Source organism: Carassius carassius, chromosome 49 (assembly GCF_963082965.1).
Source record: "Carassius carassius chromosome 49, fCarCar2.1, whole genome shotgun sequence".
NCBI classification, from domain to species: domain Eukaryota; kingdom Metazoa; phylum Chordata; class Actinopteri; order Cypriniformes; family Cyprinidae; genus Carassius; species Carassius carassius.
In genome coordinates, this window is record NC_081803.1 from 23,274,813 (window position 1) to 23,288,080 (window position 13,268).

Here is a 13,268-nt window from a genome sequence, read left to right on the forward strand (position 1 = left end):
CTTTTTTCTTTTTTTTTATTAATGCGATGCCACATACCCCCCCTCCCCCTTTTTTTGGCGAAAGCCATTCTTGACTTATTAAATTTAAAAAGTATTTAAAACCCATTTTTCTGGCTCATAGAATATAATACATATCTGTTACATATTCTTTTAAATATTTTAAAAACAAATAAATGGAAGAATTATTTTAGCATTATTGATACACTATTATAGTTTTGTTATTTCTTTGAATTAATTTTATTTTTGTACTTTGTTTTCACTTTTATTTTACTACCTTCTGACCAACACCTAGACCAATTCCAATCTAGATGCTCACTCTTAAAGCCATAGTTCTCCCAAAACTGTCATCATTATGTTGTTCCAATCATCTTTCAGCTGTTAAACACAAAATAAAATATTATGAAGAATGCTAGTAACCGAACAGTCACCAGGAGCCATTGACGTCCACAGTATTTTTGAAGTATCCCTTTAAAATTCCTGATATTTTCAGGTTTTCCGTGACTTCTCTAAACAGATGCTCTCATCAGGACTCATAGTCCCGGTTCGGGTCTTTCTCCTCCTCGGATGTAAGTCGGTGCTTTCTGAGGCCCGTAGGAGGAGGTGGGAAGCGGAGCAGGGAGCGTGGACGGAGGGAGCTGTGACTGTCGGTCCAGAGACTGATAGAAAGAGGGCGATAGAGAGCGGTTAAAGTGCAGCGGCGAGCCGGTGGTCCGAGGAGCGCGGGTGAGTGAGGAAGACGAGGAGGAGGACAGATGCGAGCGGCTCCCGTATCCATATGCCGCGCTGCTCAGGAGGAACTCCCTCGAGCCGTACGCCGGAGGAGTCGGGCCGCGAGACAACGACAGCCCGCGTAAATCCTGCGGCAGGCTGCGTCTGCTGGGAGTGTCGTAGATGCCGCTGTCCTGCAGGGGTTTGTCCTTGTCGTCGGGCTCACGGCGTTCCTGGATGGAGCTCATGAGTGGTTTGGGAAGGCTGTCGTAGCGGACGGGCGACGGCTCGCGGTTGATGTGCATGAACACTGGGCTGCAGTTGCGTGCCGGAAGCCGCTGCACATCAACGCAGCCGTGGGACAGACCCGGATCCATGGGTAGGAACGCCGCCTGGACTCCCTCAGGATGCAGAAGGCTGTCATAGGACAGGCTCCCCGTCCGGCCGCTGAGGACGCTTTGGCTCGCGTGTGGGATTTCGGCACGCTGGGATCCGCGGCGGCTGGAGTGCTTGAGACTCAGCGAGCGTGAGTTCAGAGTCAGAGCGTTTGCGTGGTTCTCGGGCTGCAGCAGACTGGGTTCAGACGCGTGTTCCTGAGGAACCAACGGAGAAATCCTCGACCCCATCTACATCGACAGACAACGGAACATCTAGGAGAACATGCAGCCAATTTCCAGGAAGTCAAATGTATTTATTTAAAGCTTTTCACAATCATTTCAAAGCAGCTTTACAGAAACTCATACTGTTTTGTCTAAAACGCTTATTGGTTTACCATAGAGTGGTTTTAGTGCTGGGCGATGACACGAGTGTTCCTCCAGATTTACATCTAGCTACATTGAGCTTTTAGTGATGTCTAGCACATGTATCAGTGTGGCAGTGACTCAAACACATGACTGGGAATTCAAAGGTAAATTTGAGAGTGAAATTTCATTCCATTAAGACTACATCCTGGAGGCCCCCCCAACACTGCAGGTTTCTATGTCTCCTTAATCAAACACACCTGATTAAGATCCTCAGATCATTAGTAGAGACTCCAAGACCTGAATTGGGTGTGTCTGACACAGGAGAGATGCACTATTTGCAGTGTTGGGGAACCTCAAGGAACGAGGTTGGGAACCACTGCATTACAAGATTTAAACATTGGTCAGTTTCGTTCCATTAGACATTGAAACGTTGGTCCATTTCATTCAACTACGAGATATAAACGTCGGTCAGCCTCGTCAAAGGTTACTACTGAGTGTAAATCTGTCTCCTCACCTGATCTCTGGGAACTTGGTAGAGCACTTTGGTGGGCGACTCTGAGGTCTGGAGTGGATTGTGTCCTGAAAGCATTAGAGCTCTGGACTGGAGCAAACTCTCTATTAGAAAACACATACAATAGAGGAGACATGAACAGATTCAGTGTTTCAGACCGTACAGAAACATGATTCTGACACACATCCACTCACCTTCCAACGCTGCCAAATGGTTCTTGAGCAGGACTGGGTCTGGTTTGGGAGGCAGCGGAGGTGGACAGGTCAGACTTTTACTGTCTGGAGCATCTACTTCCTCTAGAGACTGACACAAACACACCAAAATGACACTAAATATTACACAGATATCAATAGTGACATAATCACTCTCTTACCGTGAATCTACTTTGAAAGTGAACAAACCAGGGTTATTAAACTAAAACTGAAACCGTAAAAAAAACATTTTTGTTACAAATTTTTTTACTTATCTAGTGCCAAGGCAACTATCATTTAGTTTAAGCTTAATGTACTAAAATAACTAAAACTAAAACTGAACATTTTAAAACTAAAACTAAAACAGACATTTAAAAACAACAAAAACTTACAAAAATTTGTAAAGCATACAACAAAATTACTAAAACTTTAAATAAAATTAACATTAAAGCAGAAAAAAAAATCTAATTCAGAATGTAAACAATATAATTAACAAACATATTATATTATAATATGTTAACAAAAATGTCAAAGATACTAAAATAACACTTATCAAAGTAAAAAAAAAATGTTTTATATGCAACATTTCTTATTTTCATTTAGTTTAAGGATGCATCAAAAATCTATAATTAAAACTAAAATTGATTAAAAAAACAATATAGATTTATTTTTAAAAAGTGATTAATGACTAAAACTAAATAAAATTTGTAAAAAAAAAAAAAGAATTTGTAAAAACTGTACAAACGACTCACGATTTAAATGAAGTCAAGCTATGCTTTTGAAAAAGTTGTCTAATATATTTCTAAGTAATAAAAGTACAAGCTATTTAAGCTGTCAAAATCACTTTAGATTCATAATGATTTCATTAAATATATGTTTGTTTGTTTTTCATTCAGAGCAGTATAAACTTGTTACCAAAACCTCAAACGAAGCTTATGGACTGAATCATTTTGAATTGTTCAAATGACACCATTCCCTAAAATTGATTAGACTAGCTTCAGACAGAAACCATGGATTAAAACATATAGGCTTTAGTAAATTGACAGTGTCTTTATCCATATAACTGAGTGGGTTTTTAAAGCACAGCTGATGGTTTAATGATGCTGAACGCAGCTCAGGTTTGATGTTTGACCCATTCAATTATCCACAGCCTTGATGCACCACAAATGAAGTATTAATGGACATAAGTACCTTGATCGGGAGTGTTTGGCTCAGTTTGTGGGATTCTGGCTGATGGAAAGGAGGCTGAATGTGAAGCGGCAGTCTCTCACTGAGTTTCTCTGTGTACCTGATATTTAACGAGCAAAATCATCGTTAGAATTAAACATCCTGTCTTCATTTACTCACCCTGCATGCTGTTAATCAGTTTGGCATCCTTGATGTTTGATTCACAAGAGAACTTCTCCCAAACGCATAAATTATGATTCCTTTTGGGTATTTTATATCATATTTAAAGCTTGAGAGTTTTAACGATGAGCTTGAGTTCTTCAGAAACAAATAACAGATTTTGTTTAATGGTCAATGTCATGAAAAGATTATACGTTGTGGATAATAATATAGAAAAAACTATGTTAAATTTCTAATCAAAGTGCATTAAAATTAGGTGCTAAATAATGAATAATATATATACAGTTTAATTTTTAGAAATATTGTCTTTTTGTAATTTTTATGTAACTATTTAGGTTGATTTTAATTTTAAACTTATTTTTATGAATTGCTTAGAACTTTATTTTAACAGTATTATTTAACTTTATTTGAACTTTTAGTTCAGTTTTAGTTTCTAGTTTATACACACACTCACATGCACATATATATAATTTTAATCTTATTTTTATGAATTGCTTCGCACTTCATTTTAATACAATTGTATTGCTTTTTTTTGTTTTGTTTTTATCTGCATATTTCTTGTTCTTGTTTTAATGGCAATATTGTATGGAAACACAATCACAAAGTACTTTAAATGGTTAAAAATTATACCATCTGTCACATTTACGCTCTGGGCATGCTTTTATTTTATTTGTAACAACTCGTATTGGCATCCATGATGCATGAATAACATAATAAAATGTTGCAATAAAATTATTGTTGCATGGAACTTTTGAATTTCTCGTTCTAAGTGTCTTCTGTCACATTTAAAGCCAGAGAGACGTCGTATGAGATATTGTTGGAACTAAAATTTATCTGTTTGTGTTCCATAGAAATAGTAACAGCATGACACGAATTAGATTCTTCATGCAAGGGGTTGTTTTGCGCGTGTAGAAGCGCACTCACCTGGGCGTGATGGGACTGAAGAGCACAAACTGCACGTTCTGACAGCAGCCGCGCGTGAACGGATTCACTCCTCCCTGGAACTTCCCTGTCACCTGTCACACGTCACGAGGAAGTTCAGTCTCCAGCAGAATCTGATCTGATGCATGTCACACATGACCTTACCTGTTCGTTTGTGGTGCGTCCCCTCACCACCAGCACCAGATGAAAACAGGACAGACCCAAGACGGGGATAAAGAAGAGAGCCGAGACACTCATGACCACCAGCCTGAACACACACCGTCAAGGTACTGTTCACTGCTTTACACATCATCTGTGTAGAGCTCGTAGTGTGTCAGTTCAAAGTTCAAAAGCAGGGTTATTATCAATACATCTAAATAATTACAACCATTTCTGTTAACTGAAACAAGCACAATACTAAAACTGAAAAAAAGTAACCTAAAGAGTAATACAGTACTCAATATTACTCAAATTTAAATAAAAACTGGAAAAAAAATAACTGTAATATATAATACTTTTTTTATGACAAAATCTCATAAAAAAACTGAACTAAAAATAAATCGATCCTTAGTAGAAATATACAAAAATAATAATACAAATAACAAAAGCATGCAACAAAATTACAAAAAAATAATTATTAAAACTGAAATAAAAATAAATTAAACCTAAATAATAATATATTTTAAAAAATAAAATGAGAACAAAATAGTAGAAATTTAACTGAAAATAAAATAATAATAGTATTAAATAATAAATAAAAATAAAATATTTGTAAAATTAATAAAAATGTCAAGAATGATAGCCTAGTTCGTTGCTTTGTTCCTTGCATGTGCTAATCTAATCTAATCTAATCTAATCTAATCTAATCTAATCTAATCTAATCTAGTTTAATTTATGTTAGAGCGCTGATTCGTGGTCCTTTATCAATCCTGTTTTTAACTCTACACCCCACACTTTCCTGTCATTCTCTACCGTCCCGTCTGCTTGATGCATGAAAAAAGCAAAAAAACAAACATATTCAACATATTAGTAAACACTGTGTTTTGTTTGAACGGCCGAAGTGTCAACTACTGACTCAAACCAATCACGTGAGTCTGGGGCGGGGCTATCTGTCTGACTGACCAATGGGAGACAGGGCAGTATGTTTGTGTCGTTTTTTTTTGTCTTTCCATGCCACAGTCATGGAGCTGAAGGATACGTGACGGCGGTGTGCAGTTCCCACAGGTTCTCCGGATGATCCAGAACATACAGGAGACCGCCGGAGAACACGCCCACCATGTGAAGAGTCAGAGACAGCAGGAAGAGGAAGAAGAAGCGATAGTTGCGTCTCCCGATGCAGTTGTTCACCCAGGGACAGTGATGGTCAAAGTCCTAAAGAGATTACATGGATTAGTGCATTAAAACAACGAATTAATCGCACATAAAAAGGGTATATTTGAAATATGAGTAGCCTATAGTAGCCTGTTATTAAAGAAGGCCAGACCAACACTGCTACTGATTAATTATAACCACTCAACATTACAGTATAACTGAAAGCCAATTAACATTTAATAGGCCAACTTAAAAGAATCTTGACATGAACTAAAATGAATGTGCATAAACTATCCAGCTCATGCTGCTCGATATTGATATTGCAAACTGGTGTTTCTTAACATACAGTATTATTTTAATATCCAGTATTATGACCACTCTGGTTCGTCACACATGAAGTTGTGTTCGATTTGGACAGTGTATGCAAAGTAGACGAAACAGGCTGAGGGCGGAGATATGCTAATTAACCATCCTTCAGCAGATGTGGGCGGGGCCTGAGCAATATGACATCATATCGCTTAGGAAATCTTGATTATTGAGACTTTAGGTTTTTTGAGGATTAATAAAAAGGAGTGAATTGTGAATTTAATGCGTTAAACAAAATAAATAAATAACGCACAATTAATTTTGACAGCCCTAATATATATATATATATAGTTATTGATTAGTTGGCAGCTTATGTTATAATTAGTGATGAGTTAGCTAGTAGTCGTGGCGTTGGTCTCACCTCCACGCAGTGATCACACACGCTGCAGTGCGAGCAGCGCGGCGGACGATAGAAGTGACAGGAAGCGCACCACTTCATGCGCACCTGCACGCCGCGCACCTCCACGTTCTTATAGAGCGGCGCGCGGAAGTCCTCGTCCTTGTCCTCGTCCTCATTAGCTATGATGAAAACACAGTGTTTTAAAATCAACATGTGCGTTTACATTTCCGCTGCGGAATAAAAAAGTAAAAAGCGTAATTGCAACTTTTTATCTCATAATTCTGAGATATAAACTCACAATTGCAAGTTAAAAAATCTGAATTGTGAAATAAAAAGTCACAATTAGCTTTTTTAATTGTTTATACCATGGCAGCAAAAAAAAATCGCAATTAGCAGTTTATAACTTGGAGTTGTGACAAAAGGTCAGAATTGTGCTAAGTCTTTTTATTTGTTTTTATTAATAGTATTATCTTTTTTCATCCATTAACTTGCAACTAAAAGATAAACCAACTAGCAATTGTGAAGAAATAAAATCAGAATTATGAGATAGCTAGCAACATGCCATAAATGCTAAACGTGTTAACAACATGCTAGCAATATTTGAAATCAACATTATAATCATGTTAATAAAACGTTAACCCTGCTAACAATGTGCTAAAACATGCTAGAAACATGTTTATTCATATTCAACATTAAATCATACTGAAATATGCTTGGTTATAAATATGCAAATATGATAAATCATGCTAGTGACAATGTAAATCATGTTAGCAAACATGCTAAAGCTTTGTTAGAAATGTGATAAATCATGCTGGCTGGCAACATGCTAAATCTCACTAATCATGCTAACAACATGTTAAAACATGGTAGCAACATGATAATCATGGCAATAACATGCTACTCATGTTAGCAACATGCTAAAACATTGTTAACAATATGTTAAATCATGCTAACAGCATGCTAAATCACAGTAAACATGCAAATAATATTTTAAAAGATGTTAGCAACATTATCATCATGGTAATAACATGCTAATCACAATGTAAATTATGTTAGCAACATGCTAAAACGTTGTTAGCAATGTGCTAAATCATGTTAACAGCATGCTAAATCATTAGCAACATGATCATCATGGTAATAACACACTTATCACGCTAACAGTGTGCTAAAACATGCTAGAAACATGTTAAATCGTATTGAAATAAACTAGCAACGTGATAAAATGTTAATAGCGATAATGTAAATCATGTTAGCAACATGCTAAAACATTGTCAGCAATTTGCTCAATCATGTTAGCAGCATGTTAAATTACCTTATTTTTTCATTCCATGGCAAAACAACAAAACAAAACAAAATTGGAAGATGTAAATTAAAAATTCTGAGAAGAGAAGTGTCAGACTTGGAGACTGCAGCTGTGATGTGTGTCTGAGTTCATCAGATTGATCTGTGATTGTGTGTTTGACTCGACTGACCTCTCGGGAACACGCCGGCATCCATGAACGTCGCCATGATGAAGTTCGCCATAACGAAGAGGAAGACGATCCCAACGCATGGCGGGAAAACAGGAGACACGTTCACGGCGAGCCACGGACACCTGAAAGGATCACAGATACAGAAACACACCACACATCAAAGATCTCCAGAGGAACCACACACACAATCTCAACAGTTCAGAGTTTCTCGTCAAGTAAAGGTCAGAATAACTGCAGTAATGAACTCTTACTGGACTGAAGCAGCTCAGCTTTACTTGATTCTCCATCAATCATGTTTTAGAGTCTCAAATCTGATCCTCAGGATCTTTTGAGGAGCGTTTGTTTCCAGAAGCTTTACTTTCACTGTTCCTCAGCGGAGGAATGATCTTCACAAGCCTCCAGAACATCTCACATCTTCTGAGGAGCCTTGATTTCTTCATCTCTCCATCACTGTGTTATATGTGCGGATCATTTACATCTCATCTCATCACTGGAGATATAGAGCACAGACTCATATTTACATCCGTTTATATCAGTATCTGCTCTACTGTTAGAAACATCTCACTGATTTACATCAGAATTCAGTTTAGAAATATCAGCATCTGCAGCAAATTCATATTTTTGCTCTGTTTGAGTAAAACTGAGCTCCATATTCTCGCTATATCAGACTAAATTAGCCATTAAAGCCTGATATGTTACTCAAATATCAACTTTCAGAATTGATTTAAGAACAATCACATGAGATATTGTTGACTTCATGTCAATGCACCAATAATCAATTCAGATCTGCCTTCATCATCGCTCCATCGTTTGTAGCTCAGGGTGAATAATTCACAAGCAAAGCTTTCACTTGAGTCGAATCAAACGTCTTTTGCCTTTCTGAAGCTCCATCTCTAACATCTGAGAGATTCGTCGGCCCTGAGGACCATCAGCTTCACAAGGACAAGAATAAAAGTGTGGATCAGTCTAAAAAAGGAAAAGCGTAGCGGGATGATTGCATTCGGAGCGTGAGATTAAAAGCAGAGGTAATCAGCCGCTGGGACGCAGATTAAACTCAGGTTTTTATTTGATCAAATGAAAGACTGGAAACTACAGCATGATTGTTTCTGAACTCTCTAGTTTCCTGATATACTTCTGTATCTGTATGTGTGTCAGAAGTAGGGTCTGAACGTCACTAATCCCAGATTACAGGATCACAGAGCCGTCTGCACAGCCTTCACAGCACACAAGGGCTAGATCCAGACCCGTCTGAACAACACCAGACCAAACAGATCCCAGTCAGTCTGTGCTTCACTGTCAAAAACACCTCTGACTCATCATATTCAACTCCAAAAATGCAATGCAAAATCAGCACTATTTTGTTTTAATTATTATTTCCATGACAATTAAACACATCTGTATGGATGCTTGTTTCTCACACGGAATGAATGTAAAAAAAATAAATAAATTATCTCATAATTCTTTTTTTTTTTAACTTGCAAGTTTGTACAGTATTTACATTTTTTTTATTCATTTTTTACTTGTTCCCCTCAGAATTCTAAGAATTCTAACATCTCAAAATTCTGTTTGTTTAAAAAAAAAAAGTCAAAATAGTGTGATATAAACTGCGAGAAAAAATGTATTTTTTATTTTGTAGTGGAGGCGAAAATAAATAAATAAATAAAAAAGATGTTAAAAAGTCAGAATTGTGAGATATACATTTCCTATTTAAAAATATCTCAGAATTTTGTAATTTAAAAAATTGCAATTACCATTTTATGCATTTTTTTTTTTTTATTCTGTGCTGGAAGCAATTTTTTCTCACAATTGCACGTTTACATATTACAATGTTTACATTTGTTCTATGAATTCTAGTTCATATCTTATACACAGAATTATTTTCTCTAAATTGTCTAAGAGTTAACATCTCATAATTCTGTTTTTATGTCCGTAATGGAATACTGTTAGAAATATAAACTGAGATATATATCCCATATCTTTGCCTCCTAATTTATCATTATTGCAATGAAAAAATATTACATTCTCAACAAAAAATAATGATATATTATTTGAATTTAAAGTAAATAAAATAACAGAATGGAATTAAATAGAATAAAGCTTCACTTGAGGTCATCTACAACTCGTCACCAGAGTAAAAATTACTTAAAATGTAACATTAAAAACAGACTCTAGTTAACTATTACCAACTTTGAAAATAAATGACTCAAAAGTAAACATCTAGAGACATTGCAATAAGAGAAACAATAATATAATACATTGAAAATCTGGATTTATTTTCTTTATATATATATTTATTATTTCAAATGAAATCTATAATGCATAAGCTCAAGGGAAAGTGAGTTAATCTGGATATGGGTCATGAAGAAATGATTTGTATGGAGGACAAAGGCTTTTCTCTTTATGAGCGGATTACGGCTGATGTCTCGTTGATTTCTGACCATCTGCACACAGAAACATATTCAGTCACCTGCTTCATTCAAAACCAAGTACAAATACATAAAACTATATAATACACATACGGATGACAGAAATGCTTGCACAGATCGTGCAACGTCTCATAAACTGATGATAACAGCTGTTCTGACCCGTTCTAAGGTGCAATGCATTCTGGGATTCTGAGCCGCTTGTGTAGGTTAGTCACCGGTGTGCGTGCAGTTAAAGAACAGATGCAGAGATAGACCAGTCTATCTCTAGATTACAGTAATAAATCTGGGAAATCTGCACACATTGCTTCCAACAGACCGCACTGAAGACATAAACACAAATATGATCAACAACATCAAATGAGCGAAGATTATTCACTCAAAAGAGATAAAAACCCGAAGAACAAATGAAGACTTGATCTGCTCGATCTTCACGTTAGTGATGAATCACAGAGATCATCTGAACACATGGAAACTGATATTTGAGCTGCTTATAGCTCTGATGCATCATGGGACGCGTTGAAACACATGTGATGAGGTTCTCTACTCAGACGTTCAGAAATAACTTTTATTTAATAACTTTAGAATAAAAGTATTTAAGCAGAAGCCATCATTAGATCAAAACTGTTTAATAACATACCTTTTTTTATTTTAGTTAAAGTTTTAGAAATGTTGTTTTGTTTTTTGGTAGTGTAGCTTTTATTCATTTCTATAGAAATATATTTCAGTGTCAGTTTTGAGTTAATTTATTTTAGTAATGAAATAAAATAATTAACAATAATAATAATAAAATTTAGTTATATTAGTAAATAAAGTTAAATTAACTAAATTAAGAAGTTAAACTAAAATAAGAGTTGTTGCCTTGGCAACTAGCTTGAATAAGATGTTCATATTATATTTTATTCCAGTTAATATTTATATTTATACTAAGTTTTTAATTTTAGTTTCAGTTTAACTATAATAACCCTGCTCCTAATTGTTACTACTTCTTATTTCAGTTTTAGTTGTTTTTAGTACTTAAAGTTAAAATAAACCAAAAAATCTACTAAATTAAAATATGATTATTTTTAAGGTTATTCCATATCAGTTTATTTCAGATACCTTTTGTTGTTGTTGTTGGTTTTCATTTTAATTTTAAAAGGATGTTTTTCAGGAAAACTTGTCATTCTTTGTAAACTGTTCTTTGAAAAAGTGAACACGTAAATGCTACATTACCAGCTGTATTTCACTATAGTCGTTTTGAAACAAATAACAGATAAATGTCACATTTCTGTCCTTTTACTCTACAGGATATCAGTGCTTCTCTGCAGTAAAGTCATCAGAGTTTCTCCCCAAACCTCCCGAGTCTCTCAGCTTCTGTATGAACGTGTGCGTCTCGTGTGAAGCCCGTTCTGTGCTCATGACAGATGTGCAGCTTAAACTCATCAGGGGTCACAGGGCTGATCAACACCCCGATGCCTCCGGGATGGGAATCAAACAGCACCAGGAGCAAATCCTAATCCTCACCATCCCATCTGCTCCAGTCTCAGCAGAGGAGCAGCCGATGCATGCACACAAATACTGCACGAGAAGCATGCACGCATTTACATCTGAGCGCAGAACACTGCGGATCTCAGTCCTGGATGCAGAGGAAGAATCACTGTGCATGGCTCACTGGCCTACTTTAAGCGCTGGATTAAAACCACGTCTCATTATAGAGTTCAGATCAGTTCACTCGACAAGACACTGTCCTGTTCTGTTTAAAATACACAGCTCTGCAGCAGCTTATATTCATTACTGGACAAAACTGTTTCAGAAATGGTGAAAACTGGCTTTAATCAACATGAACGCTTTGGTAAAAAAACATGATTATGGTGTTTAATATTCCAGGAGGACAGAGACACTTGAAGAGGACCTGTGAGATATTTATAAATGTGTTTTTACATGTAATAAATTAATCTTAAACAAAATAAAGTTAGAAAACTCTTTACTTTATGTATAACATATATTCGTAACGTACTTTGCAATGCACTGCATCTTTTCATAAATAATTGTAACCCAAGTTAAAATGCATTATAATACTTGCAGATTCTAACACTGATTTATTAGTTATTAGTGTCATGAAAGATGCAGGTGTCTGTAAAAAGCTAAAGCTAAAGGAAGACTGACTGCTGAAGTGGATGAAGGAAGGTCAGCTCAGAGGTGACTTACGTGAAGACGAAGAACAGTGTGGATGAAGTGACCAGTAGAGCGGCAGCAGTGGACACTGGGATGTAAGCGCTGCTCCTGCGCATCCTGCGTCCACAACAGCCATCAATCACTCTCTCAAACACACAACAGACCTTCAGCAGCAGCAAACAAGCATCTCAGATCAAAGCAGTGCGAGTGTGTCAATCATCAGTGTGTCAGCGAGGTCAGATTGTTTATACAGGGGGCTGCTAGGGGGGTGGGGCAAGAGGGGGCAGTGGGTGTGGCTTAGTGTAGGCGTGTGGGTGTGGCCTGTAGTGGGCGGGGCATCAGAACATCCCACACTTAATTTGAGTTTAAGCTCCATCCAACAGCCACTAATCTGTCATGGATGTTCATGATTGTAGAAGATAAAGCATCCTGATATGCACAAGCATTTATTTGATCAAAAATACAACAAAAGCATTAATAACGTGAAATATTTTTATAATTTAAAATAACTATTTTCTATATAATATCTGTTATAAAGTGTAATTTATTTCTGTGATGCTCCGCTGTATTTTCAGCATCATTCCTCCAGTCTTCAGTGTCACATGATCTTCAGAAATCAGAATAATATGATGATTTACTGCTCAAGAAACATTTCTGATTATTATCAGTGTTGAACATTGAAATGTTGAAATTTCTTTGGTAATTAGAAAGTTGATAAGAACAGCATTTATCTGAAATAAAAATATTTTGTAAAATTATAAATTAATATATCATCACT

General features: G+C 36.3%; 1 protein-coding gene across 1 annotated transcript; it reads right to left on the reverse strand.

Moving 5' to 3' along the window:
- Positions 1-462: 462 nt before the first annotated feature.
- zdhhc8a (zinc finger DHHC-type palmitoyltransferase 8a) lies at positions 463-12,696 on the reverse strand. The gene is made up of 10 exons (XM_059544797.1): positions 12,524-12,696; positions 7,911-8,032; positions 6,460-6,617; positions 5,620-5,792; positions 4,587-4,689; positions 4,425-4,516; positions 3,345-3,441; positions 2,157-2,265; positions 1,966-2,066; positions 463-1,334 (listed from the first exon to the last, which is right to left on the reverse strand). The coding sequence occupies exons 1-10, from the start codon at positions 12,604-12,606 to the stop codon at positions 531-533; spliced, it is 1,842 nt and encodes a 613-aa protein (XP_059400780.1). The 5' UTR covers positions 12,607-12,696; the 3' UTR covers positions 463-530.
- Between the last annotated feature and the right edge of the window lie 572 nt (positions 12,697-13,268).